General features: G+C 52.3%; 6 protein-coding genes across 6 annotated transcripts; 1 reads left to right on the forward strand and 5 right to left on the reverse strand.

Annotated features, from left to right (window-relative positions):
* Positions 1 to 1,738: 1,738 nt before the first annotated feature.
* Positions 1,739 to 6,139, forward strand: LTHEOB_65 (Ankyrin repeat protein; the record flags this gene model as incomplete). Its single annotated transcript, XM_035515762.1, has 5 exons — positions 1,739 to 1,802; positions 1,892 to 2,065; positions 2,123 to 2,147; positions 2,213 to 2,812; positions 2,869 to 6,139. The coding sequence occupies 5 exons, from the start codon at positions 1,739 to 1,741 to the stop codon at positions 6,137 to 6,139; spliced, it is 4,134 nt and encodes a 1,377-aa protein (XP_035372067.1).
* A 349-nt stretch (positions 6,140 to 6,488) lies between these two features.
* On the reverse strand, positions 6,489 to 7,268 carry LTHEOB_66 (Small secreted protein; the record flags this gene model as incomplete). Its single annotated transcript, XM_035515873.1, has 1 exon — positions 6,489 to 7,268. The coding sequence occupies one exon, from the start codon at positions 7,266 to 7,268 to the stop codon at positions 6,489 to 6,491; it is 780 nt and encodes a 259-aa protein (XP_035372068.1).
* An 8,054-nt stretch (positions 7,269 to 15,322) lies between these two features.
* On the reverse strand, positions 15,323 to 15,931 carry LTHEOB_67 (uncharacterized protein; the record flags this gene model as incomplete). Its single annotated transcript, XM_035515984.1, has 2 exons — positions 15,323 to 15,722; positions 15,786 to 15,931. The coding sequence occupies 2 exons, from the start codon at positions 15,929 to 15,931 to the stop codon at positions 15,323 to 15,325; spliced, it is 546 nt and encodes a 181-aa protein (XP_035372069.1).
* Positions 15,932 to 17,855: 1,924 nt separating this feature from the next.
* Positions 17,856 to 18,467, reverse strand: LTHEOB_68 (Cell wall protein; the record flags this gene model as incomplete). The annotated part of the gene is made up of 2 exons (XM_035516094.1): positions 17,856 to 18,142; positions 18,209 to 18,467. 2 exons carry the CDS (start codon positions 18,465 to 18,467, stop codon positions 17,856 to 17,858), a joined length of 546 nt encoding a protein of 181 aa, XP_035372070.1.
* Positions 18,468 to 20,146: 1,679 nt separating this feature from the next.
* Positions 20,147 to 20,788, reverse strand: LTHEOB_69 (Ankyrin repeat protein; the record flags this gene model as incomplete). The annotated part of the gene is made up of 1 exon (XM_035516205.1): positions 20,147 to 20,788. One exon carries the CDS (start codon positions 20,786 to 20,788, stop codon positions 20,147 to 20,149), a length of 642 nt encoding a protein of 213 aa, XP_035372071.1.
* Positions 20,789 to 23,207: 2,419 nt separating this feature from the next.
* Positions 23,208 to 25,444, reverse strand: LTHEOB_70 (putative multiple ankyrin repeats single kh domain protein; the record flags this gene model as incomplete). The annotated part of the gene is made up of 4 exons (XM_035516317.1): positions 23,208 to 23,221; positions 23,278 to 23,462; positions 23,625 to 24,114; positions 24,430 to 25,444. The coding sequence occupies 4 exons, from the start codon at positions 25,442 to 25,444 to the stop codon at positions 23,208 to 23,210; spliced, it is 1,704 nt and encodes a 567-aa protein (XP_035372072.1).
* Between the last annotated feature and the right edge of the window lie 810 nt (positions 25,445 to 26,254).

Below are 26,254 nucleotides of genomic sequence, written 5' to 3' on the forward strand. Positions count from 1 at the left end.
GCATGCTCTTCGTTACCGCGCAGTTCAATACCAATTATCTTGTCACATATTGCAACATTATCCTTATCCTTGCTGCGTATTTACGCCAATCATATAAGTAGGATGGAGGGATGGTTGAGTTTGTCTGCATTCAGTAGTCTATATAGAGTTCGACATCTATTTTAAGTTCAAGCCCGTTAGGTTCTTAGTTCCAATCTAACGAAGATTCTTAGGGGAACATGTTGTTTTCTTCCGCCGGACGGTATTCATGCTTCTGGATTGCTTGTTACAATACCATTGCGGGCGCGACTCGGTAGCGAAGCAACGGGTCGGTCCGATTCCCTTGGATGATGGCCCGCTGCCGCCCATCACTGTGGGTGCACAGTGGGGGCCAGAATCTGTCAACTTTTGTTAGCGCGATCTCGATGTAAATCATCGCTTCTAGGGTATTCGCACTATCCTATTTGCTGCAACCCTTGACGAAGCCCGATTTTGACCCATGTCGGAGTGGAGCACATCGACAAAAGATACCCTTCAGACAGTGGGTACCGGTCGAATTCTCCGCCAGAAAGGGCTTCACGACATTTAGCCAAGTAGCGCTATTGGCCTGAGCTCAACGTCTTTTAGTAACTGCCGCCCTATGCGCGGCAGTTATCTATCATATATACACTTCTCCTCTTTGTTATACCTAATCTTTCAGTGGTGCTGAGTGCACTACCAAGACTACCAGAGGGTTGGGCAAAGATTCAGAATAAGACCTCTAGTGACTTTCAACACCATCCGCTGTGGCTGGCCCAGGTTTCGGGGGTTTCAAATTCTGTTCATTCTGCGTTACTCACCAATGGGTCTGTTCAGTACTCACATACAATGCCGCATCGTATCCCCCACTCTTGGTGGGTGGATCTTGCTGCCTCGTTCCGATCCGCCGCAATTGATTGTGCGGTAACCAAGCAAGACATTGACGATCACGTCCCTTTCAGCCAGTTTTCCTCTTCCTTCTGTCCGAGACACGACTCAGTGGTGGTTTGAATCATGGAGGCCTCGAGCCGGCCATGATGTCGGCGGCTCAACGATAAGAAGGCAGAAGTCAGATCAACACTGCATTGTAGTCACGAGGAAGACGACGAAATGCCGATGGTTCGTATCGGATCCTTGAAAGACCCATTGGGACACGAGCTTACCCGAGCAGAGCCTCATCGGCTTCCAATTTCCTCCCTACGCCCGCCCTGTGCGCTCCGAGTATCGCACTCTTTTGGTGCGGATCGATCGGAGAAGTTCCCCGCTACAGCTCGCTTACACGTCAACGAGTGGGTGGGTGGGTACAGCTTCAGCTCGCACTGTTACCGCCCTCAATTCCTTTCTTTTTCCTTCCCTGCTCCACTGTTATTCCCCGGCCACATCCCTGCATCCTCGGATGCCGAGTCAACACAGGGTCCAGCAGGCGCCACGCAGTCAACAGCTTGGAAATTGCATTTCTCATCCTCAGATAGCCCTGCCGTACACGCCTCTGTATTGGAAAAGGGATGCAGTCCAGCTGTGAGGCTGAGAATCTTGAGGCTCAATTCGGGGGCCAAAACAGATACGGGAAGTGGTCGCAAGTCGTGATGATTTTAGAGCGCCCCCTCAAAGCCATTGCTCATTTTAGAAAAGCCTCTCTCTGTCGCTCTATGGCCTTCATCCTTTACCCTTACATTGACGGGTGCGGAATTCGAGAATCATGGCGCTGGCAAAGGGGCCTCTGGGCTCGATAACCAGGAACATGCCACCCGTTCATTTCAGCAACAGGGACAACCATGGCCAGCAAATCGGATTTTACTTGGAGCGTACGTAAACTCCCTTCTATCCAAGCTTTTGCATTGCGAATCTCCGCAGCGTGGAATTTCTCGCTAACCCGTTTGATGTCGCAATAAAGAAAAAATCAACACGGTTTCGAAGACGAAGTCCTTCAAGAGCATTGCTTTGTCGAGTTATACCAAATACAAGAACTCCAGGACAGACACGACTTGCCAATGGCTGCTTAACAGTGAACAGTACAAGCAATGGGCCGATAAACGTAACAGCTCCGCTCTGTGGATTCATGGGCAAGGTAAGTTTCCATTTATTCCTGCTACAGCTGCTTTCAGTTCATACTGATATACGACAGTGGGGTGTGGTAAATCTACATTGGTGTAAGTGAACCTCAATTGCTTCGGCAAGAAATGGATAGGCTGATATTTACTCCCTTTCCAAACAGCGCACGAGCAATTGAAGACGTCGTCGCGAAGGAGAAGGAGTACGACGAGCAGCTCCTCTACTTCTTCGCCGACAAAGAAACGGCCACACTGAAGCACGTCCTCCTGACTTTCTGGGACCAGGTTCAGGGCGACAACGACGGCAGCGACGGCATCACCACCGGTGATAGCAGAGATGATCTGATCAACAACAGGAGCGACGAGCAGCTCGCCGAGATGATTATCACGGAACTCCGTAAGAAAGACACCCTCCGCGTCCGCATAGTTATCGACGCAGTGGATGAACTGCCCAAGGTGGATCAGACGGCGCTGGGCCGCGGATTCATCGAGAAGTGCTACGCATGCAAACACTTTAGCCGGGTATCGCTACTCGCCAGCTACCGCACGACAAATGACGCACCTACGGCAACGGAACGAAAGGTCGACCGCGACATACATGTCAGCGAGATACATGTCACAGAAACAGAGACGAAGACAGACATGGAAACATACCTGGTCAGGAGCCTGGGGGACAAACTCCACGTGGAAAGTAATAAAGGCGACTGGAAAGAAGCCGATATAAAGGAAGTCGCAGGGAAGGTTTCAACGCAGGCAAAGGGGATGTAAGTTTCCAACCTGGTGTACCGTCGAGAGATGGGCTGTTGACTTGACGATGCAGGTTTCTATGGGCCAAGGCGGTAGTGGACATTGTCTGTAGCATGCATGACAAGCAAGAGGTGAATCGGGCGATCGAACGGCTGTCCCTGCCCAAAGATATCCAAGAAGCGTACGAGAGGGTTGTGACACAGTGGGAAAGCAAGAAAGCGCGCCGACAGTTGCAGAACTGGGAGTGTACACTCGCACTGCATGCAACAGCGCTGCTGGCGCACGAGGGGTTGCTCTCGGTGGAGGCGCTGGCCGAGGCGGCACCGCTAAATACCGGAACCAAGAAGATCAACAGAAAGGTACAAGAGGATGTGCTCAAGGACCCAGGCATGGTGGTGCGGCTCTGCAGCCCATTCGTCGAGCACGATGGGGATCTGGGAGTGTTCCGTTTCGCCCACACCTCAATGCACGACTACTTCTTCAGCCGAGTCGCCAGCCGCGCCACCATTGCAGACCTCACAATCGCCTACCTCTGCCGCGAAGAGTTTCGCCGCGGGCCTTTCCGCAACGCCGCCTGGTACGACCCGGGCAACGAATTCCTGCAGTGGATCACCACGCACCCCTTCCTCGAGTTCGCCGCACTGCACTGGGTCGACGCCGTACGAGCCAGCAAAACCGACAACGGCCAGAACCGCAAATCAACCCGCAACCTCCTCTCTGCGCTCTACCGCGCCGACGAGAATCTCCTCCTCGCCTTCCAGATCTACCGCTTCACTATTAGCGCATCGCTCCCCGCCAAACTCCGCCCCGCGCACGTCTTCAGCTACTTTGGTCTGTTCGACCATCTCTTCAGCAGCAGCAGCCGCTTCGCTTCCGTTCCCGACGCCTCCACCGCCGACGCCGACGGCTGCACCACCCTCCACTGGGCCATCCTCGGCTCCAACCCCTATACTCGCCTCACCACCGTCCGCTGCCTCATGCCATCCGACGCCACTGCCGCCGCCGCCGCCGTCGCCGCGGTAGACAACCAGGGCCAGACGCCGCTGCACTACGCCGCGCGCGAGGGCGACCTGCCCCTGGTCCGCGTGCTGCTGGACAACGACGCCGGCAAGCGTGCTCTCGACGCGCGCAGCCCCAGCCACGGCACGGCACTGCGGCTCGCCGCGCGCGAGGGCCACGCCGACGTCGTCAGGGAACTCCTGCACGAAGGCGCCAACTTCCGCGCCGAGAGCGAGCTGGGCACGGCGCTGCACGCCGCCGTCGCGGGGGGGTCGCTGGACTGCGTCGTCGCCATCTGCGATAGCTCCCCGCGGCCGCACAAGGACCTGGACGTCTTTGGCGACGCGTTCGGCACGCCGCTGCACACGGCGGCGCATTACGGGCACAAGGAGATTGTCGAGGCGCTGCTGGAGCGCCGGTTCGACGCAAGGAAGAAGAGCTGGCAGATCGGCAGCACCGTGACGGCCGCGGCGGCGGGGTGCTACGAGGGGAGGGACACGGAGCCGTACATGGAGATTATTAAGATGTTGTTGGAGCGTGGTGCGGACGTCAACAGCGCGGGCCACACGCAGTACGCGGCGCTGCACCACGCCGCGCACTTCGGGCACGCGGACGTGACCACGCTGCTGCTCGAGGAGAAGAGCAGGTGGCGGCGGGCGAACGTCAAGAAGAAGAGCCCGATGGGCACGCCGTTCGACATCGCGATCGAGAAGGGGCACATGGAGGTGGTCAAGGTGCTGCACACGAAGCCGCGGATACGTGATGGCAAGGGGGGGCTCGTCATCCGCCGCGCCATCCGCGTGCTGAAGATTACGTGGGTGCCGATTTTTCACGGCGCGCTGGCGGGCCGCGATATGACGCTGATCGAGTTCCTGATCGGGTTGTATGAGAAAGCTGTCGAACGCGCTATCCGCAACGGCCAGCAGAACACCGTCGAGCAGCACGCGCCGCTCGGCACCACCATCTTCGAGATCATGGTCGAGCTCGCGACGCGGGAGAAGACGAAGGATGAGAAGACGCGGGAGGAGAAGGAGAAGAAGAAGAAGGACAAGAAGCAGCCCCTGAGACGTCGCCCCAGCACAGCGCTGTTCAAGCGAACGTCGTCGTCGTCGTCGTCGAATCAAGAGCCAACGCCAACGCCAACGCCACCAACCAAGCAGAAGAAGGCCCCTCGCCCCAAGCCCGCGTGGCGCGAGAAGCTCGACGTCAAATTCGAGATGGCCCTGTGCTACTTCCACCTCAAGGCGGCCATGAGCGAGCGCGGCGTCGCCGCCACCTCGCGCATCGCCGCCACGGGGCAAACCGTCGACAGCAGCAGCTCGCCCATGACGTTCGAGAACGTGCTGGACCGCCTCACCAAGGCCGCCGTGCTGCTGCTCGGCGCGGCCTTCGACTGCAAGAACTTCAAGGCCGTGCGGCCGCTCGCCAACGCCTGGACCGACGCGCTGCTGTGCATCGAGTCCGGCGCCATGCTCATGCGGCTCGTCGACCGCCGCGGCAAGGAACTGCGCGACATCCTGACCGCCGACGGCAAGACGCCCGAGGACAAGTTCCGCGAGGCGGGCAACCTCGCCAGCGTCGGCATCGAGCTGCTCGCCACGGCCATCGAGCGCGGGCCCCCGGCCGAGATGCTGGCGGACGGCTTCGCGCTGCTGCTGGCGGATGCGCTGGACCACGCTGCCACGGACGACAAGGGGAAGGTGGTCAGGAGTCAGGATATATTTCATGTGTTGAATGCCTTCCTCACCATGTTCCGCGATGCGCTCGACCCGCCGAACCGCGCGAGGGTCGAGTTGTTGACGAAGGCGGGGGCGGAGATGGTCGTCGAGTCGGTGAAGACGGGGAATGAGGGGTTGATTGTGAATATGGACCGCATGATGCAGGCCGTGCGGCAGGACGCGAAGGAGGAGAACATGATGGATGTGGTTGAGGGCGTGCTGGAGAAGAAGAGGAAGGATATCGTGACCATACCTGCGGCGGAGTTGGAGAAGCGTGGGATCAAAGGAGCGGAGCGAGAAGACAAGGATAACGTGCATCAGCATCAGGCGAAGGATGAAACGAAAGACCAGCAGCAGGAGAAGCCGCAGGACAAGGCAGAAGGTCAGGAACAAGAGCAAACACAACCCGAGGCGGGGAGTCAGGGGCAAGACCAGTCGAAGCCCCAGCCGACGGCCCAGGAGCAAAACCAGCAGAACACCGAACAGAAAGATCAGGAAGTGCAAGACCAGCAAAAGAACCAGCCGAAAGATCAGCAGCAAGGCCAAAAACCTGAAGAGAAGATGAAAGAGAAAAAAGAGACGAAGGGTGAGAAGATCAAGCGCATTATACTTCAGATCCTAGCTTAATGCGGCTGAGGATTGTATACTTTGCCTCGGAATAATTCTCTTGCTGTTAATGGAGATGGAGGGGGTAATAAATATCCGGTTAAAGGAATTAGTCTAGAGTAATCATGCCCAACCGCTCATTCAGGATATCTCTTTTGTAGGATGGCAATACGGAAAATCATAGAGCACAGTAGCACAGTAGTATAATTCTTTGCACCCATTCTAGTTTGTCATCTTTTTCATCTTCTACGCTAAAGATAAAATTCCATCATCTGGCTCTTATGGGCTCTCGAGCCGCATTCTATCGATGAGACATGCAAGTCAGTAACTGTAAATAATCAATGATGCGAAAGAGACTCACCCTCCCAAATCACTTCCTGTAAGTGTTATTGTTCATAGTGCCCGCAAATTTGAACCCCTTCTGGTTACCATAGTTGTAGCCCTGCTGCAAACCATAGTTGTCGCGGTTCGAAAACGAAACACCACCGGTCGGCGCCTGCTCGCGCAGCGACGCATCCACCGCGCCATCGAGCCAGGGATCCGTGTCCTGCACAATCTCCTTCAGCTCCTTGAGGTACGTCTCGCTGATGCCCTTGCACTCCTCCTTGCTCAGCTCCTGCAGCCGCGTCGGCGTCGCCTCCTCCTCCGGAAACAGCTTCTCCAGCTGATCGATCGTGCCGTTCATGGCGGCGACGAACTCCTCAAACTGCTGCTTCTTGTAGAACGCCCACTGGATGCTGTGCTTGGCGTTGGCGAGCTGCGTGCAGCGCCGCGACAGCGAGGCGCGCAGCTTCGTGCGCAGCATGCGCATGCCCGACGACATGTCGCTGTCCGGGTTGAGCGTCGGGGTCGTGGGCTCCTCCGGGGGCTTCAGCGCGGCGGCCTTTTTTTGCGCTTGCTTGAAGAGGAGCTCGATGGAGCAGAGGAGGGAGTTGGCTTGGTCGTGGTCGCGGATCGCTAGCGGCGCGCCTTCCCCGCCGCTGTAGATGCCGGCTGCCTCGCCCCATCGCGAGAGACGCAGTTGGAGGATGTCGAGTTTGATTTGGTGGTGGTCGAAGTCCTCTGGGAACGAGCGGGCGATCTGGATCTGCTTGAAGCAGGCTATCGCCGCGTCGAGGAAGCTGAGCGTTTGTGTCGCGATTTCGGCCATGGTGGTTGTAGGTATGAATAATAGAGAACGGGATAAAGGAGGAAAGTTGTGAGAGTTTTCGTGTAAAAGAAAGCAAGGCTAAGTATCTGGAATTTAACAGAACCTCCGAGGCTGTGTTTACAGGCAAGAGTTTCGCTGCGGGCTAGCCGACCATCCATGCTGCTTGTGGACAAATGAAAATTTCACTCTGCATTGCCAGCGAAGCTTGAGGCTGAGGCTGAGGCTGCCTGAACGGTCGTTAGCGGTTGTTACCAGCTCAGATGAGTGGGGCGGCTGTGCACCAGGCAGACGTAAGTGGACCCCTGTCTCCCCCATCCGAGCCCCACACCTCCGCTGTCATCAGGTCCTTATCCTTTTTTCTTTTGCCCGCTCTCCACAACGATTGCTACTCCGAAATATCTGTGCGGGGCGGCTGTGCTCTTTGGGGCCTCACGCACGTTTTGACTGTAAAGCAGCTAATTTCTCAACTATATTCTTACCCTTTACCCCTTAAAGTCCCCGTAGAGGCAGAGTGTCACCGTGTATGCCGTTGTTTTATTGGAGGAGACAGATGAAGTCGGTGTCTATTGTTATGTTTGTTTGGCTCTGTCTGAAGAGGCAATTAGCAGCGCACATGAGTGTACTCGAATTTCTGAGACACAACGAGGGGTTAGAAAAATTATGATTGAGGCCGCGGATGAGGTTGACCCGCCTGGCTGGTTTTCGCTCTTCACGATAGATAGACTGGTCTGTAGTTCATGACTTCTTTAGAAACACGCATTATAATTGATAATTGCTCCAGTTTTGGTAGCCGGCGCCACACCTCATGCAGTGCACAATTGAAACACCTATTGGCAGAACCATTTCCACCGTTTTCCTGCATCTCCCCGCTGGGCATCGATACTTGCCGTAGCGAGCGGTGAGATCCTCCAGTTCCCTTTCTCTCACAGATGGAAGTTCAATGAGAGCCCGTGCAAGGTCTTTGCCAAAGGGCCCCACCTCATCCATCACCGCACGATAGACATCCTTTTTGAGAAGCTCCACGATATGAGCGGCTGTGATTTCAACCGCCACATCCCTGAGACCGCGATCTGTTTCCGTGGTTGTATTGTAGATTTCCTGTATAGCGAGTGGAAATGTCACAGAATCCCAAGAATTCCAAGCAAGCTGTTGGAATCGTCTCTGCGCAAGATGCTTTATTCCAATCACACCGTATATCTCACCGATGGCGTAAATTTGGATGTGGAAAAGCATGCCTGCATCCGATGGGTTGGTGTAATCGAAGCAGTAGAGAAACTCGAGCAAAGCTTTGACAATTTCCGGTTCGTCGTCCTTGAGCCGAATGATGCCTTCGTTGGCTTCCTATTTGTTTACAATCAATTAGCCATTCGAGCTGAAGTGGCTGTAATAGAGCCTTCTGGAGAAAGGTTTCTAGGAATAGGAAGAAGAACAATATGGCATGATTCTACCTTGAAATTGTACTCTGGGTTACAGGCATTCCTGAACACGTGGCTCTGGCTGCAAAGAACAAGCTTGTGTGCTTTGTACGTATCGCCATTCTTGCACTGTACTGTAATATCAGAATACTCTCCTGTGTCAAAGTACCTAGAACAGTATGTTAGTCCATCTCAACCCATATTGCTTGAACCTGTTCGAAACAATGCTTACGTGCCCATTCCGAGCCTTATGGGGCCCGAGTATTCTTCAACAGACATTTCCATTGTTTTCGAGTAGTGCTCTTTGCGTCGCGAAATTGAGAGGAAATCAACCTTCCCATGTATCGGCAAGGAATAGGAAAGGGAAAGAGGAGAGTTAGCTCAAGTACGTTTTAAACACATGTCACCATCTCCGCTAAAAATGTGCACCCTCCAATCCTACGTAAAGCCTTTATCACGCCACTTGAAAGATTCTACGACAGGTCTTACACTGCATGGAGATTAAAAGAGTGCAACGTGGAACAGAAGCTCAGAATCTTGGAAACGTATCACCGCACAGGCTGTGACGTAGTAATTACAATTTGACCACACAATGCACGGATCTTGCCACTGGCTTGTGTGACCAACACTCCTGGCCCCCAAAAGGAAAAGGATCTAAGCTTAGATAGTCTAAGAACAATAAAGACGATGATAATGCATTTTTTGTTTGATTTAGATAGCCCAAGCAAAGGCCGTCGAATGCAAACTTTTATCCAGCATGAATAATACCAAGTTGACACGAATGATGAGATAATTTATTGTTGAGCAAGGGCGTAGATAGCCCCCACCCCATTCCCCCGCGTCGATAAAGAATCCCTTGCAGCATGCAAGCACACAGGCTACCAAAAAGGTCTGCTGACATTTGATGCACAGTCCGTAGAGACTTTATGACGTGGCAAGAAACGTGCAAGTGTGACACTTGGCGGAGGACACTTGAGCTCTTTTCCATTCCATCATTTTACGCTTAACCCGTTTTCCCTCTCATGGCGACCGGTAACATGTTGTGCTAATCATGCATCGACTCAATGGTAACGCTGTAGACGCAGCTAATACCGCTCAATGGCCTGCAAGAAGGCGAATCCAGCCATCCATAAGATCCTGTGCAGGGCGTACAGCGGATTCGATCTCTCTTCGCGTCTCACAACTGACCTTCATCTCGCCATCTTCTTCGCACTTGATAGACGTAAGGCGCAGCTCATTTGGATCAACCGTCCACGACAGGGCGATGAGTACACGGGGCAGTGGTAATGCGCATGCAACAGACCTACCTTAATGCACCTCGGGGAGTGAGCCAGGTTCAGTCCAACCAGTTGTTGAAACGTCCACATCCCGATACCATCCGCATCAACTACTGGGACGCATTTCTTATGGATGGATTCACGATTAACTCTGACAATTAAATCTGTGTTAAGCTCACTGGCTGGCGTGGCCCCGTCCTTGCATACGGCACGCAATGGCTTGGTCTACCGGGGGCCTATACCGAACTCAACAGGAATCACGATCTTGACCTCAACTATTTCAGTAAAAATGCTGATGTTCTTTCCAGACCCCGGAACTAGGAATAAATAGGTTGCACTATCGTGAAATGAAAACGATCTTCATAAATGAATCGGAGGGTGTTGGTTTGAACGTTCGAACATAGAAGGAAATGAAGAAGTCTCGTGCGATAACAATCTACTCCATAGCTATGTAGGACTAATGAAACTTGCAATACTCATTACTTCGGCCACACTGTTCATTATTGTTTTGATCTGTAAGTTTAGTTTTATGATATAATCGGCGCGTGGATTGGGGGACGAGATATCAACACGAAGGACAAGAGCGAAGCATCGCGAAGCGTGAAGTTGGGAAGCTTATTACCATTAGCGATATTGTTTTGGGAAAGAGCATGCATTTGTAGCTCATACGCTAGGCTCTTTAGGAAATTATTATCGTGCCCGCCTACCTTTCCTGCGTATTCGTGCTACGGCCACGCGGAGATGACAGGGCTGGTGCTTTAGTTTGGGATCGAAGTAAACACTCGAGATACCGCAGTTGATAGCCCGCTGGTCACAGCAACGTAGTCCCGCCACCCACGGGGGAATAGAAGCTCTCCTCAGACAGGATGGCGGCTGCGTGGGCAAGGGTACAGGCGACCACCCGATCTAGCTAAGCAACTTGTCCAACCGGTGCGACACATACTCCCAATCGGTAAATTCAACTCGAAATTTGTTAAGTCGTAAAGCCACGGAACTGACTAACGAGTTGTTAAGTGCGATATTTTGATGGCCAACCCGAAAGCCTTCCGGTAGAGTTTTTGCAAGCACGCATATGATGATGTGCCGAAGCAATCAGGAAGGGAGGATGAGAGACTATGGAGAAGCGGCTCGAAAAGTGGTGCTATAGGACGGGGATGCAGGAGGCTTGCAGGATGACACGAGACAGCATCTACACTGTGAGCTGGGTACCGTTGTAGGCTGTGACGAACCGAGTGAATTTGAGCAAGGCGAGATGGATCTGCGGGCTGGTTGATGAGGAATGTCGTGAGGCTGACGGGCTAAATCGACAGCCTTCCACCCGCTGCACGAATGCGTCCAATCACTCAGGAAAGCAGTGCCGCCACTCTAGCCACAATGACAGAAGTTTAATCATCCCTTCGTAATACAAATGGTGACTTCCTGTTGCCGACAGTGAATTTATCCTACATTCCTACGGTGAATGGTCTTGAACCGGGAAGAGTTGATCAGTGCCGTGCCATTTCCTTTGTGCTGTATTACATCTGTTGGTTGGATAGAATTTGGGTAACCATGATGGTCTAGATGCGTAAGAGCCCACTGGTAGCACATGGCGTAGGAAAGTGATCCCTGCAGATGGTGGGGTTTAAGGCACATCATTTGTCTGCGCTTTCAGGTGGATCGATGTCCATGCAATGTCTAGGCACCAGCTTGTAAGCTGAAAACTTCTTGGCACCTTTTATCCCTCAGCTTGCATCATCCACTGCTCAACGCCACGCTGATATCACATAGGCCAACCAGAAGGCATGATGATCTGCTCGTCACGCAGTGTTTCCGTCTGCGTGTGACAGAAATTGCCACCTAGGCGCCATTACTATGAGGACGCCATCAGCAATATGATGGGAAATCCGCACTTAACAGCAGATAAATTCCTTGCCGCTCACGCTGTATTAAGAGTTTCCCCAAGTATTGCCATTGTGACTTGGCCTTGGGGTAAATCAGTCCTCACGAGAGATGATGCATGGTTACCAAGACGCCTTTCCCAACTAAATCTGCGCGAATAATTAATCAGCGGGCAAGGATGATAACGTCATGGTGTTATTATTGGCGGATCGCGCTGAATTCCTCACTGCGCCGCTTACCGACCGAAGCGCCCCGCTTACACACGATTACGCCTTGGTGCATAGGCACTTCGTCCACCAATGAACACCGCTTAGGGAGCGCATGTTGTTACTGCACGTACATGCGACGTGGCGAAATATCGGGTCGCGCGATAGCCGGAAACAGGTTATTAACAGTGGGCGTGGCCGTAGCCCCACCTCCATTCCACCCACCAGCTTTTCTCTTCTGAAATCCATACCCTGCTACCAAACCATTACCTCCTTTACCGTCACAGAACCGATATGGAACCCGAAAGACGCGATGACACGAACCACGAACCTGCCAACTCTACTTGGCCATGGCTTCAAGATCCCGCAACTGTGCCAGCTCCACTGCTGCAACGTCCGCTGGACGTTATGTCCGATTGGATAAGCTCTGAGGAGCTCTGTGACATTTGCAGTGAATTGCTCATCGATTACGAAGAACTCAGACTCGAGTGTCCAGAGATCCGGAGCCGGGATGACACAATCACGCTCGAGCATCGAACGGCCGAGGATCTGGAACATGTCGTTGGAGCGGCTCTGCGTGCTGGTAAAAGCTGTTGTCCACTGTGTGCAGTGATCTGGAAACGCATGCAAGATCATTTTGTTTACTACTTTCCGAACAGATCAAGTCGTTCGCAGAGAGAATGGGACGGGATACATTATCATACAGGTACCTTCGCGAAATGGGAGGACTGGGTGGAATGGCGGAAGTTGGGGAAAGACGTGGACATGAAGGCCAGAGAAATGAAGTTTTCATTCCTCATGAGTCAGAATGGTGAAAGGGTTAAGCTGCACGAAGGGGTAGGCGCCATCAATATCATTCATGAGTCCAGTTTAGACTGGCCTCGTGTCGAACTCTCAGATACCGCTAGGCATCAAGTCATCGACCGTAATCACAGGACTAGAGCACTGACTATTTATAATTTGCCTGGTAGGGAATAACAAATACTTCAACGAAAAAATTGAGCTTACCAGCCGTACAGATGATCCATCTGCAGGCAGAGTCGAGGATCACATACCTTGGAGGAACTTGACGCAAGCTGCTCAATACACTGCTTTATGGACTCGACGATGCTTACAGGAGCACACAATGTGTCCAAAGTCAATCGAATCTCCGCTGCCCAAGCGCCTAGTAGACGTCGGGGTCTACGGGACGTCGCACAAACCGCGCATCTGGATCAATCCCTCCATGATGTCTGCTTCAAATGGAGAGGCTGAGCCGACACCAATCATGGGGGTCTATCTGGCCTTAAGTTACTGTTGGGGCCAGGAATCCTTTCAAGTGGTCAACCCAGACAATGTCTCCAGGATGATAGAAGAGATACCAGTGGAAGATCTTCCGTTGACAGTCCAAGATGCCATCGAATTCACTAGAATTCTTGGGATTCGATATCTTTGGGTCGATTCACTCTGCATTCTTCAAGGAGACAGCGTCGAGGCTAAAGCAGACTGGAAGGAGGAGTCCGTGAAGATGCAGACGATCTACCACGATGCCTTTCTCACCATTGGGGCTGCGGCAGGAAAGAGCGCATATGATGGTATTCGCCCGACCGCAGATCAACCGGAAATACCATTTTGCCCTCTGCCCAACGGATTGTTCCGCGGCCAAGACATGCCCGGTCAGCTTTATGCTGGCTTGCAGGCGTTAGCGATACGTTCAGACCCTATTCATAAGAGGGCCTGGACATTGCAGGAATTGCTTCTCTCTGCTCGCTACGTCAACTTGGGAAAGCCCAAAATATACTGGTACTGCAAGAATGTCCTCTGGGAGCAGTACTATGATAAGGCAACAGACTCCTATCCTAAGATTCCTTATGGGAACGGACTGATTGACTATGTGGAAGCCTGGATGCCACTCCCCCACGCCGAATGGCATCGAATAGTCGGAAACTACACCTCACGATCCATCTCCAAGTCAGAGGATCGACTCGTCGCACTCAGTGGTGTTGCGAAAGATCTTTGGCTACGCCGGAAGCCGCAAGATGAGTACATGGCCGGCTTATGGAGGAGTACCATCAATTTTGATCTACTCTGGCAAATAGGCGAGGGCGCCACCGACGTCACCTGCGACGCTCCAGTCTCTAGTACGATCCCATCATGGTCTTGGGCTTCGCTCAATGAACCGGTATATTTCGATTCTTCGCTTCACTTTTGCTCTCCGGAATGTGCGCAATTCCTTAGCTCTCACGTTGTTGGCAATCCTGACCAGTTCGGGCATTCAGCGAAGGGAAGTATCAGGTTGAATGGTTGGATCAAAAAAGTTTCATTTCTGGGAGATGGAGCAACCCGCCGCGGTATCTTAAGGGAGAGCGAGAAGGCCTCATACCCGTTTGGATCCGTCTACCTGGACCGGCCGATGAGCCCTGAAATGAAAACAGTCACTGTCTCGTCTAGCGAACAGCATTTCGAAGTGCTATGTCTGGAGATCCACAAATTGCACTCGGGGCTTCTATTGTCACCTGAAAGCCCGGGAAGTCACAGATATATGCGTATTGGGATGTATAAACAGGAAGAGGAAACCCCGGATATCTATACTGGCGAGAGGTGTAATTTAGAGCTTGTGTAGTTTCTCTTCAAAGGGGCGTAATCACGATCATTATTTACTATCGTTGATTGCCACCATTTGAGTTTTGAAACACCATCACTCTGACCTTCTCTATTCCCATATCGTTCCTTTACCCATGCAGAAGCCTGGAGACTCCAACTTTCAAAGTTGGTAGCTACGAGATCAAAGGGTTCAGCGGTTGATCTTTATTGTAAAACGTTTAACACCGCTTATTAGCGCTACAGCTATATAAATATACTAGCACCGCTTCCACTTACTAGATTAGTTTAAGACTAAAATCCTTGCTTCTGATACCTGTCATTTTGATATAGGAGCACTATATCTACCAAAACACCGAGACACTGGGTGTTAAGAAGCGAAGTGAATCAGAATTCGACTAAGCCCTATGTACGAAAAGAAACTGCTAAAGAAGAAACAGTTCTAAGAACGAGAAGTTCAAGTAGTAATGGAAACTATGCTAAGCAGGAAACGAGTAGCTATACGAGTCGCACGGAGCTAATCCGTAATACTGGGAGAGCTTCGCAGGCTAAAGCTAAGAAACAGGGAAGACCGAAGGAGTCCAAGCAGTCACAAAGCATAACCGGCAAGTGATACAAGCGAGACATAATAATATAAGGAGCGACTTTCTACACAATCAATCCCTCACGATTCCATCCCCTTCCACAGCCCCACGTGCCTAGCTATAGCGCTCTGTCTGGCGCCGGACGCGGCGGCCATGCACAACGTTGTCCTCATCTACCTCGGCAAGCAAACGGATGTTGCGACGAGAAGCTCGCTGCTGTGGTGGTGGTGGTGGTGGTGGTGGTGCTGCTGCTGCTGGCGGTGGTCGTTGAGCCTGCTCAAAGAGCAGCTGCGCGCTTGGCGAGCTGTTGGGGCTGGACCGCTGAGCGGTGCCTCCATTTTCGGAGTGTCGGGCGGGAGAGGGGGCGCGTGGCGGAGAAGGCGAAGTCTCCCTGTTGCCGTCGTTGTTGCTGTTGTTGTTCGCTGCTTCGCGGGCTTCCCTACGGGCACGGCGGTTGCGGCGGTTGCGAGCACGGGCGAGGGCGTGGGCGAGGACGCGGGCACGGTTGAACGGCCTATATACTGTTAGTCAACTTGCTTACTAGCCAAGTCCAGAGTTCAGAGAGGGATGGTCTTACCAAGAGATGATTGGCAGCTTGCGAAGGAGGCGTTGGTCGCGGCCAATGGTGTGGTATTTAAAATACCTTCCAATGCGTCCCGTCACATGCTTGAGCTCCGCCCAGGGGAAGCTTGGGGCGGGCCGGTTGCCGCGTACGCGAGGCATGATGGCGGAGAGGCGACAGGGGGTGACTGGGCGGGAGTAGAGCGGCGGGTGGTGGTGGTAGAGACTCTGATGGGTGGTCCAAATGTTGGAGCCACCACAGACAAGCCTGAAATTGACGGCGACGACGGCAGAGCAGGGGAGCCGCGGGAGGGTGGTGGTGATTCTGATGGTGGCCCAACGCTGGGACACGCCCGGAGGCAGCCCGAACGTGACGACGGCGATGGCGGGAGCAGGACAGCCAGAAGAAAAGATCGGCGCAAAAAAAAAAAGGTCGTCGATCGGGAGATACGTCGCTAGATAACGAAGACAGAGGGGAATTCAGGATGCGTAGGCGTGGGTGGGGCATGTTCGCTGGACTTGCCTTGTGAGGAAGCAGCACCCAACCTTGCACCTTCCAGTGTCCAAAGAGCGAACCCCTCAACGCCTGACAGTAGCAAGATCGCACAAATCGCTTTCGTCATTCTCTCGCCTCGGGCGCGGCACTGGTGCTCAGTAGTTTGAAGCTGCGGCGGCGGGCTCCTGGCCATGCTTGCACGCCACGGACCGGCCCGCGAGACCGCAGCGCCAGCCGCCGCACTGTCATCCTTTGCGGAATTCACATCGCTTTCAGTGACGCCACTAGCCACCCTCGTGTTCGTATCAATCGATCGGTTGTTAGGCAAGATCAATCAAGGCCTGCATCTCCTCTCTGTGAGCACAACTACACCCAGCCGAACTTGGTGACGGGGTGATTCGTCGGTGCAGTTCATGCAATAACAAAATGAATGCTGTACCACACGCTCTGTAAACGCCGCAAGCTCATATCAATATTCTCGTCATGTCGGTTTCCAGTGCAATCTAGGATTTTTCTCGGTACTCGCTCGCCTTATCATCCCGGCCTATGCATACTGGAGCTGGAAAAGATGGCGTGAGCTTCCAGCGAGCATTAAACTGTTTTCTCTCGCAGTTTCACGCCAGCGTCAAGCTTCCACTACTACCGCATTGCCTAGTCTCCGACCAACAAACCGAATGCAGAATACGGCACAAAATGGAATAGAGAGGTGGAAAATGGCGGGATTGACTGCGCGTGGAAATGGCATGAAGTTGAGACAGGCTATAGGCTAGGCAGGCGGCCGCTAGGCCTGGTGCGGAGAGGCCCGACGGTCGGTGCTGTCCGCTAGTCGCCACTGGTAGCCGCTCCACATGTAAAGCCGATTCTGATCTCCTGTTCTCTGAAATCTACTCAGCATGCCCGAGTGAACATGTAACGCCGGTTCAGGTGCTTTGCATTCCACCAGCGTCCGGCGTGTGCGTGCTGACTTTGGATGGCCGACGTGCGCACAGGCGGACAACAGCAGGCTGTAGAAAGCGCGCATTGACACCAATGGGCGGTATTTGCTGTCCTGCAGAAAAGGACGCACGTTTGCTTCGTCAATCTGGTTGTCTTCGCGTTACCACATGCGGTAAGCCGCTCAGTGCCCCTGTCCGCGTCATCCCGTCTTCAGGGGGTCGCATCGCGCACGGATGCTAGACTAGATTCGGTTCCTGTTCGTGTCATGGGTAGTCAAAGCTACCATCCGGTTGCAGATGTGGAATTCATGTGGCTTGCCCACGGGTTTGATGATTTTATAAGGGGAATCTTACCGTGTGTAATTCGCCTGTCGAAATGTATGTAGCTGGCCGAGCTGAACCAAGAATGGGTGGATTAGACATCTCACTTCCACGGAGCCAGTAGCAGTTGAACTATTGTCGAACATATTGTATTGATGGACGTGACAATTTACTCTTAAACATTACGTTGCCATAGCGCGTATCCTCTCACACAATATTCCCACACTCCTCCCCACTCCTCCACGCTTCCCCGTCCTCCTCCGTACTCCTCCCCTCTCCACACCCCTCATCATCTTACACATCCCACACCTTCTCGTTACATATACCCGAGCGCTTACTGGTAGGTGCAGACCTTCTCAGGGTTCTTGGAGGCCTGGGTAGCCTTGATCTCGAAGGGGATGCAGTTGGCCTTGTTCGGGGGGTTGGGCTGGACCTTGGCCGAGTAGATGTAGAAGGCGGCGCCGTTGTCCGGGCAGGCGAGCCAGTTGGCGTCGCCATCGTACATGACCTTCAGCTGGTCCTGCTCGGAGCCGGCAATGGAGAGGTGCGTGTCGCCGGCGCTGTTGCCCTTGTTGAAGCGGAGGAGGCCCTTGGTGCCGTCCTCGAGGGTGCTGACGTAGCCTGCGCAAAAGGAAAATGGTTAGCGATATATGCGGTTTGTGGGTTGGGAGGTTGTGCTTCGCGTACCCTGCTGCTGGTTGCTGGTGCCGTCGTTGTAGAACAGCATGTTGCCGGCCGAGTTGACGGTGATGTAAGGGTTCACGTCGCCGCAGGACGAGGTCGACGGCTTGCTGATGTAGAAGGACTCGGCAGAGGCGCCGATGACAACGCCGTCGATCTTCGTGTTGGGGGCCGACGCCGCGAGGCTGTACCAGGTCTCGGTGGGAGCGGCGAGAGCGCTGCCGGCGGAGGCCAGGGCGGAGGCGAAAACGATAGCGGACTTCATTTTTGCTGAAGGTTGGTTGGTAGCGAGTGGCTGTGGAAAGCGAGTGTGGGAGTTGTTTGGAGTTGTTTGCTGGTGGTGGCGTTGTAGAGGAGGGATTCGGCCCTCTTCTTATACTTCATCAATGTCTGTCCGGAGGTCATACCCCTCGTAAAGGATAGCTAAAGATAATATTGACGTCACGACCCCTTGGTGGCGTGGCGGGGGACCGGGTGCGCTGTTCGCTCGTATAATCCCGATGCCTGGGTATCGGCGGCAATCACTGCTATTCACCGGGTTGGAGTCTACAGCATGTAGAATGTACGCGCGTTACGCAAGGGTCCCAGAGCTTATGGTCCAGTCGCTGACCCGCAGGTTCCGGGTCTGAAGCTTGACTGTGCTCCTGAGAGCTTGGATCATAGGAATACGAACGGGAACTGCCACATGATTGGCGGCGGCTTGTGTTGTATGGCTGTTAAGTACGGGCTTTCGTGGGACATACGACGATTCCCATTATCTAGCAATATTTTTCATTTGGCTGAGTATGGTACCGACCCGTGTCTTAAAAGCAAGACTGTCGAAGTTGCGCCAAAAGCTTAGCCTGCGCCATTGTCCCGCTGGCTGGGCGCCACAGCCGCAATGCGCCCTACCACATCGTACAACACGACACCATCTCGCCGATCAATCGGATGGTTGCTATCGCAAGTTGATCATGGCATACGAGCGGGAGTACAGAATTTTCGAAAGAACCTCAGTGTTGCAGGGCTGGCCCCGCTACAGAGTGGGGGAGCCCCTGAAGTATGTGCTGACTGCGAGCAAGATCATTCGACGGGAAGTCACAGAGCTTCTCTACACCGGTCAAAATGCCTATATTTGCGTTACGTAAAAAACCTGGGGAAGCAGCCCTACGAAGGCACGGCCTCACTCCGTCCATATGCACGCACGACCCCGAACGTCTGCACCAGACCCAACCTTCTCTTCATCTAATACTCTCGCACTGCATGGTAAGGAGACTCGCAGCGGATGAGTAGGCGGCTAAGAAGTTGTGTTGTTAGCCCGTCAACGCTGGCGAGCCACAACAAATTTACACCGCGATGTTTTCATCACTGATTCCCATCTGTGCACAAGGCCTATGATGGAGAGCCGCTGTTCAAGTGTGGACACATCGGATGCAGCCGATGACAATACGTTTGCGGATCTTATCAACTTTCAGTACAAGAATTTCCTCCTAATTTAAAAAAGGTAAGAGTTTCCGGTGGAGATGCGAAAAGTATTTTTGGGAAAGGGGAGTGGCTGATCATTGTCTTTTACGTCCTTGACGATACGAGAAACTGCAAGATCAGGGTTCAATTGTAGGTAGAATTGTCATCACTCGTGTTCTCGCGTATACGCGGTGGATATGGGCGGTAGAAATTAGCCCACTGCATCCACGTCAATAAGGATTCCACCATTCTGTCTTGCATCAACAACTCTTGCTCCTATAAGTAGTTAATTTCAATTTTTAGGCATATTTGTAGAATAGAAAAAAATATCGAAGCCCTCATCTACGCCAAAACAATAACTTCAGCTATCCACGTGAAGTGGGATTTCTCTAATGAAAACATGACCCCTTACCAACAACAACGACGGCGCACCCTGACGTCATAGAAATGAGATATACTCAGATCTCTGAAAGTCACGCTTGAACACCGATCTAGCTAATACTATCTATCTTCCGCTTCCTCTTCCTCCTCCTCTTCGTCCTCGTCCTCTTTTTCCTCCTCGCCCTCTTCTTCCTCCTCGTCCTCTTCTTCCTCTTCGTCCTCTTCCCACTCCGATGACGCTTGTGAATCCAACCAATGCACCACTTCCCGGTGTGCTAGAGAAACTCCAATAGCAGCCAACTCTTGCGGGGTTCGTCCCTGTTTGTCTATCGCCCATACATGCGCTCCACCTTCAACGAGGGCCTTCACATTTTCGAGTTTACCCGCTTGCGCAGCGCAATGTAGTGCAGTCTTTCCTTCGTCATCCTTGAGGTTGGCATGATGATTGATGGGCATTCTGTGTCCCTCGTAATCCTCCGACTTTGCCATTGCGCCATATTCCAACAACAATTGAACAATCCTGTGACTTTTGCTCTGGACGGCATAGTGGAGAGCCGACTTTGCAGTCGAGTCCACCAGGTTCACGAAGGTGAGATCGACATCTGGCGTCTCGAGTAACTCACTGACCATGCCAACATCGTTGGAATGCACAGCCTTGTGGAGCTTCAGGGCCAAAGTTATGGTGGTGGGACGGTGTTTGGGTGGTTCCGTTAAGCGGTCTTCGTGAAGCATGGTCTCTGGTGCGCTGTTAATGTGCTTCATCGAAGATGAAGTAGTGAGCGGATCAAGCCGGATTCCGAACACGTCCAGATGACCAGCAATCCTAGCACAGTCAAGAGGGGTTTGGCCGGTGATGCTCTGTGCGCCGAGGTCCGCCCCGAGATCAAGAAGCATCTTTGCAATCTCTGTACAGCCTTCTTGGGCAGCGTAATGAAGACAAGTCATTCTGTCGGCACAGTCATGTTGGATCTGCAGTAGGTTAGTTTCGAATGACCTCAATACAGCGATCAACGAATAGGGTTCAAATTGAGGAACATATGGATTACCTGGAGTGCATCAAGACATGTTTGTCCTTCCTTGTCTGGATCATCGAGACTCCAACCTTTCTTGACAAGCGCTCTAAGTATACGGATATTATCCGAGGTTCTCCGTTGTGGTGCTGCCAAAATATGCAAAGGAGTGCGGCCATGTATATCTCTTAGAGAAGGATCAGCCCCAGCATTGATCAGGATTTCAAAAAGTTCAGGAGACGGTGTCCTGGCTGCTATATGAAGAGGAGTTGACATTTCCTCTCTGTAAAAGTTCGTATTGAGCATCTGAAGCCCACGTGGGTCTTGTAGCAACGTAGACACGGTCGTAATCTTGCAGGACAGAATGGAATGGCGTAGTTGACAAGCCAGTTGGAATATTGATTCTCTCTTGGAAAGTTTAAGCTGATTATCGATGAGCTGACGGAACTCGAAATATTTTATCTATTTGCAAAGTATTTAGCCTCTATTATTTTTTAATACAATACGTTTTGGGGGCCCAAACAACAACACATAAGTAGTACTCCCCCATTGTGAATGGCGAGTGTTTATCATATGGTATAGAACCTACTTCAGTATCGAGTTCATGGAACTGGCTATGATCCAATGGTTTCCCAGGTTTGGTGGGTGAGAATATCTGACATGTGCGATGGTGGCCTTGCAGGAAAGCAGAAAGGAGAGGGGTTTTGAAAGAATCATCGACGTCCTCAGGATCTGCGCCGTGACTGATTAAGATTCTTGCGATTTCAGTTTGTCCTTCTCGTGCAGCGCAATGGAGAGGCGTCTCGCCAAACCTATCCTTGAGGTGGATATCTGCGTCTCGCAACTTGAGTAGGGATAGTGTGACACCAACATATCCCTTGCTTGCGGCCCAGTGCAAAGCTGACCTACGATGCTTTTCATCGTGCGTTCCTATGAGACTTCGTGTTGCTAAGTTCTCATGACTCGAGTCGTTCACCATACGTAAGATGGTTTCTACGTGGTGATCCTCACAGAACCGAAGGGTATCGATGATTGTGCTCTCGATAACCCCCTGTGACACAAGTGATGGACTCTTTCCAAGAGTCCAATCGACAAGGTCCTGGTCGCCATACAGCAAGGCGGTTCTCAGGACCTCTTCAAAGCCACTGTGACCAGAAGTAAGCCGGTTCAAAGCTGTCTGCAACCAAAGGGGTTTCTCCAGCCAAACATGAAACTTTTCGGACTTCCAGAGCCCTATCTCGCACTTCATAGTGTTCAAGACTGCGGAAGCGAAGTGCTGAGGATCGAGTGTGTTGTCGTAGTGTTTCTGAAGGATATCGACCACGTCTGGTTTGTCGAAGTACATCGCTGCGTTTAGAGCTGTGCCATGCTCTCCTCCCTGGATATGACTTTCAGAATCATGCAGAAGAAGGGCTTCGACGATGGAAGACCACCCCTTTCGTGCTGCAAGGTAAAGTGCCCTCTCTTCCCTTACGCGGGGCTTGCACGAAGCACCACATATACGAACGAGAGGATCGAACTCTGAAAAGCTGGGTCTCAGCCTTCCCAAATTCAATCTCGTTGCAGTGCTGGAGAGCGGGATCGGTATACTCTCTGAATTCCTTGATTCCATACTTGGCGTTTCGACAAGTTGATTTAGTAGATATGACGAGTCGGCCTCAATCATCGTTGGAAGCAGGTAATCGTCCAACTCAAGTGAGCTTAGGATCCACAGATGATCTGAAACATCTGGGAATTCAGCGTAGTAGTCGGTCTTGATGCTATCCCATCTGTTGTACAGTCGCACGAATGAGTGACATGCATCAGACGTGAAAAAATGCGCGATTTCCTTTACTACGCTCTCTTCCTCATGTAGCCCATATGCAAAATATGGCAATTGCATAGCGAAGTCAGTTAAGGGATACGTCGTTCGCTCTACCACGGAGTATGAAATTGTTGGTATGTGGCGCAGATAACCAAGACTGATTTTTGTGAAAGAGATAGCTGCCTCAGGTTGTTTGAGTGCGTTCTGGAAATCTGTGGGGACTTTGTCCGAAGTCAAGTACTCCCGAACAGAGAAGTGTGCGATGCGGAGAACACCGGACGGTTTTTCTGGCCGAAGCCAGTCTATAGTGACAAGGGCACCGCATACCCTGGCTAAGTCACGCTGTGATGGGAATCGATTGATAGGATCAAATGCCGGATCCTGTGAAGGATTGGTGATGATAGCGTCAAGTACCATTTCTGTGCTGAGAATATCACTGTGGAAAAGTAGGAGTTGAAGAATAGTGATAGCTCGTTGTCTTTGCTTTTTTGAAGTAAGTCCATCCAGAATTCGGGTATAGGTGTCCTCCAGTGTCTGGGGTAAAGATTGCAACGTTTCAAGCAGGTCTTCATAGTTGAAGCAGGTGCGCAGTTCTTCAAGCTGGCAGAAGACTAATCGAAACCTGGAAGTCTCGTTAGAACAATATACAACACGGCCGGTTTTGCTTTGTGCTTACATTCCATCAGACCTTTCAACAAGAGCTAATTGTATGGCTTCTAGAGCTTTGGGTGATCCATTCCACTTTTGCAAATCTGGGCTCTCACGTATCCTTTTTTCAACGTACTTTTTGATGTCGTCTTTCACCACGTCTCGTGACAGGACAACTGTCTCTCCCACATTGCTCAAGAGCGATTCAATATCCTCTTCCTTTCTGCTGGTAACGATCAGCCGGATTCGTCCGTTGGGAGCGTCTGCTGTAGCCTTGATCCACTCAAGCAGAGTATCTAGATCTTTGCGATGTTTGATTTCATCCAACGCATCAATCACAATCTGGACCCGATTGAAGTGACTGACCATGGACTCAAACGTCTTGATAAGGCCTTTCGTTGGCGGCAGTCCGTTTTGGTTGTCATCGTATAAGCTCTGTAGCGCCTCTTGTGCCTCCTTTTTCTTTGGGAAGAGGTGCGCGGCAAAGTTGCGGATCATGCCATCAAATGTAACATTACCGTTCGATTTGTACTCAAAGTAAAAGTATAAAACAACGTCAGCGGGATCTTGAGCTTTCTTCGCGAGTTCGTCGATGATGGAGGAGCTCAAAATCGTTTTCCCACTTCCTGGAATTCCATGAATCCATATTAGCGGAATGTGACCTTCTTTCCATCTACTGAACATATCACTGCTCAGAAACCAATGGCATGTTCCAGCTTGATGCAGGTCTCTTGCGTTCTTGTAAGCCGCTGATGTGTCTGGCGGGTCCAGCCACTGTTTTAGTTTTCCCTCGCGGCTGTCCCGAGCGAGATGGTTGGTGCGCACTATCAACTGTTTGACATCTGCCCATTAATTAGCCTCATTTCATCTGAATAAGCTCGGCAGACGGAGTTTTCAGCCGAAAATATGCATAAGTATTGCTCAAACATGTAGCTACTAACCGCTCTCAGCTATCCTGCATTTCCTGACCTCATCCACGGGCATATGAAAGAACAGCTGCCTCGCGTACGCCGCAGCCGTCGCCGCGGCGTATCCATGCCACTTGTCGTTCTTGTTGGAGTCAGAGTAATCCGAAATACCACGTATAACAAGGCAGGGGAAGTCGGCCAGAACCCCAGCCGCTTCCATCTCGAAGCAAAGTATGCCGTACTGGTTGGCCAGCTTGTCGCGTAGCAGTCCGTCCTTCACGACCAACTCCCCAGCCGCGATCGTGCCCCGGTGCACCACTATCTCTTCTCCGTTCTCTTCATCCTCCTCGTCGCTGTCGCCGTCGCTGCTGCGATCAACTCGCTGGCTCGGATCGCATCCGCACTTTTGACACGAAACCTTCGGCTCTGGGTGAACATAGTCGGCTCTGTAGAGGTGGTCCTTGTCGGCTCCGGGATACTTGTAACGTCGTAGTCCGCGGATAGTCGTGTCAATTCTGCTTAGGTGCGCGTGAAGCGGGTCCGTCCTCGACCGCGCACGTCTTACGGCGAGGTCCTGGGCTGCGTTGAGCAGAATGGTAGGCGGTGCAGCGAGAAAGCCGGTCCGGCGGAACTGGCCTGCCTCAGCCTTGCCGTGGTCGTACTGCACGGCCCCCGAGTGCTCGCCAGTCGGCTTGCTAACAACGACATGGCCGAGACGGATGTGCCCGTTATCGGTAAAAGCGGGAACTCCGCCACCGATACCAACGAGGAGCCCAAAGCGCAGCTCCGCAAACGTGTTGCGCATCTGGGTAACGACGGTTGCAGCTGGATTGTTACCGGCGGAGGGGAGTCCTGCGATGACGACGTTGTGCCCGTTGATGCTGCCGAGCGTGTAGACGTTGTGATCGTTAGCCGGCTGTGGCAGCCGCTCGTGTTCTTCATCCAGCATCTCCTGGGCCGCGATCTGCTCAACCTCCAGCGGGCAAATCCACCCTACTGTGTAGTCTTCATGGCTCAGCCGCTTGGCGGCCTTTTCAGGGTCGTCCATTTTGCCGCAGGTGCACTGCACCTATTCAAAGTAGACAGGAAGCAAATAAAACACGTTGAAGCAGCACGCAAACAAGGACTCTGGAAGGACGAAGACGTAAGCGTGGGCAGTGGAGCCGAAAAATAAATATTTGGGGTGCACGTCGAACCAGCCGCTTGCGAGCCACTGAAAATCCCCAGAACCCACTAAATGCCAGGCAGCAACATTGTACAGCACAGATAACAGATAGCACCGCGACGGACCAATCAGAAAGACGAAGTGGTGATGTTCTATGGAGCCGGGCGGTAAGTTGCCTGCAGCCCCACTGATCTTCAATGGGAGCTGAGTCCGGGGCGCGAATAACCGAATCACACACTTTTGCTAGCCCGGGTTCGTATCATATTTCTATATGTGATCCAATAGGAAGAGTATTCACACAACACACTTGAGACGTTTCGAAAATTAGATTTCTTATTTGCGGGGAGGGCGTCTGAGACTTCGGCAAGTTGCAGACAAAAAGGCTGGTTACGCGTTACCTTTGCCTCAATGTGTCGTAGTACTAAAACAAGGATAGCCTTGATTCAACAACCGCTGACCAGGTGTCTTGCTAAGTTGCTTCTTTCATCGTGCTCTCCGTTGCTAATACTGGTGAGTGGAGTGGTTACGGAGCAGCGACTTCATGAATCATTATTGCAATTGACGGCTAGCGAGGTATAGGTCATTGTGTATTGAGCTCTTGAACACAGTAATAGAGAGTCTTTACCAGTTGGGTGGCTGTAAGTGCAAAATATAAGTGTATAGCTAGAAAAGATTTCAGGTAGAAGCAAGCGT

The sequence above is a fragment of the Lasiodiplodia theobromae genome (genome assembly GCF_012971845.1).
Source record: "Lasiodiplodia theobromae strain AM2As chromosome Unknown scaffold_1, whole genome shotgun sequence".
Taxonomy (NCBI): domain Eukaryota; kingdom Fungi; phylum Ascomycota; class Dothideomycetes; order Botryosphaeriales; family Botryosphaeriaceae; genus Lasiodiplodia; species Lasiodiplodia theobromae.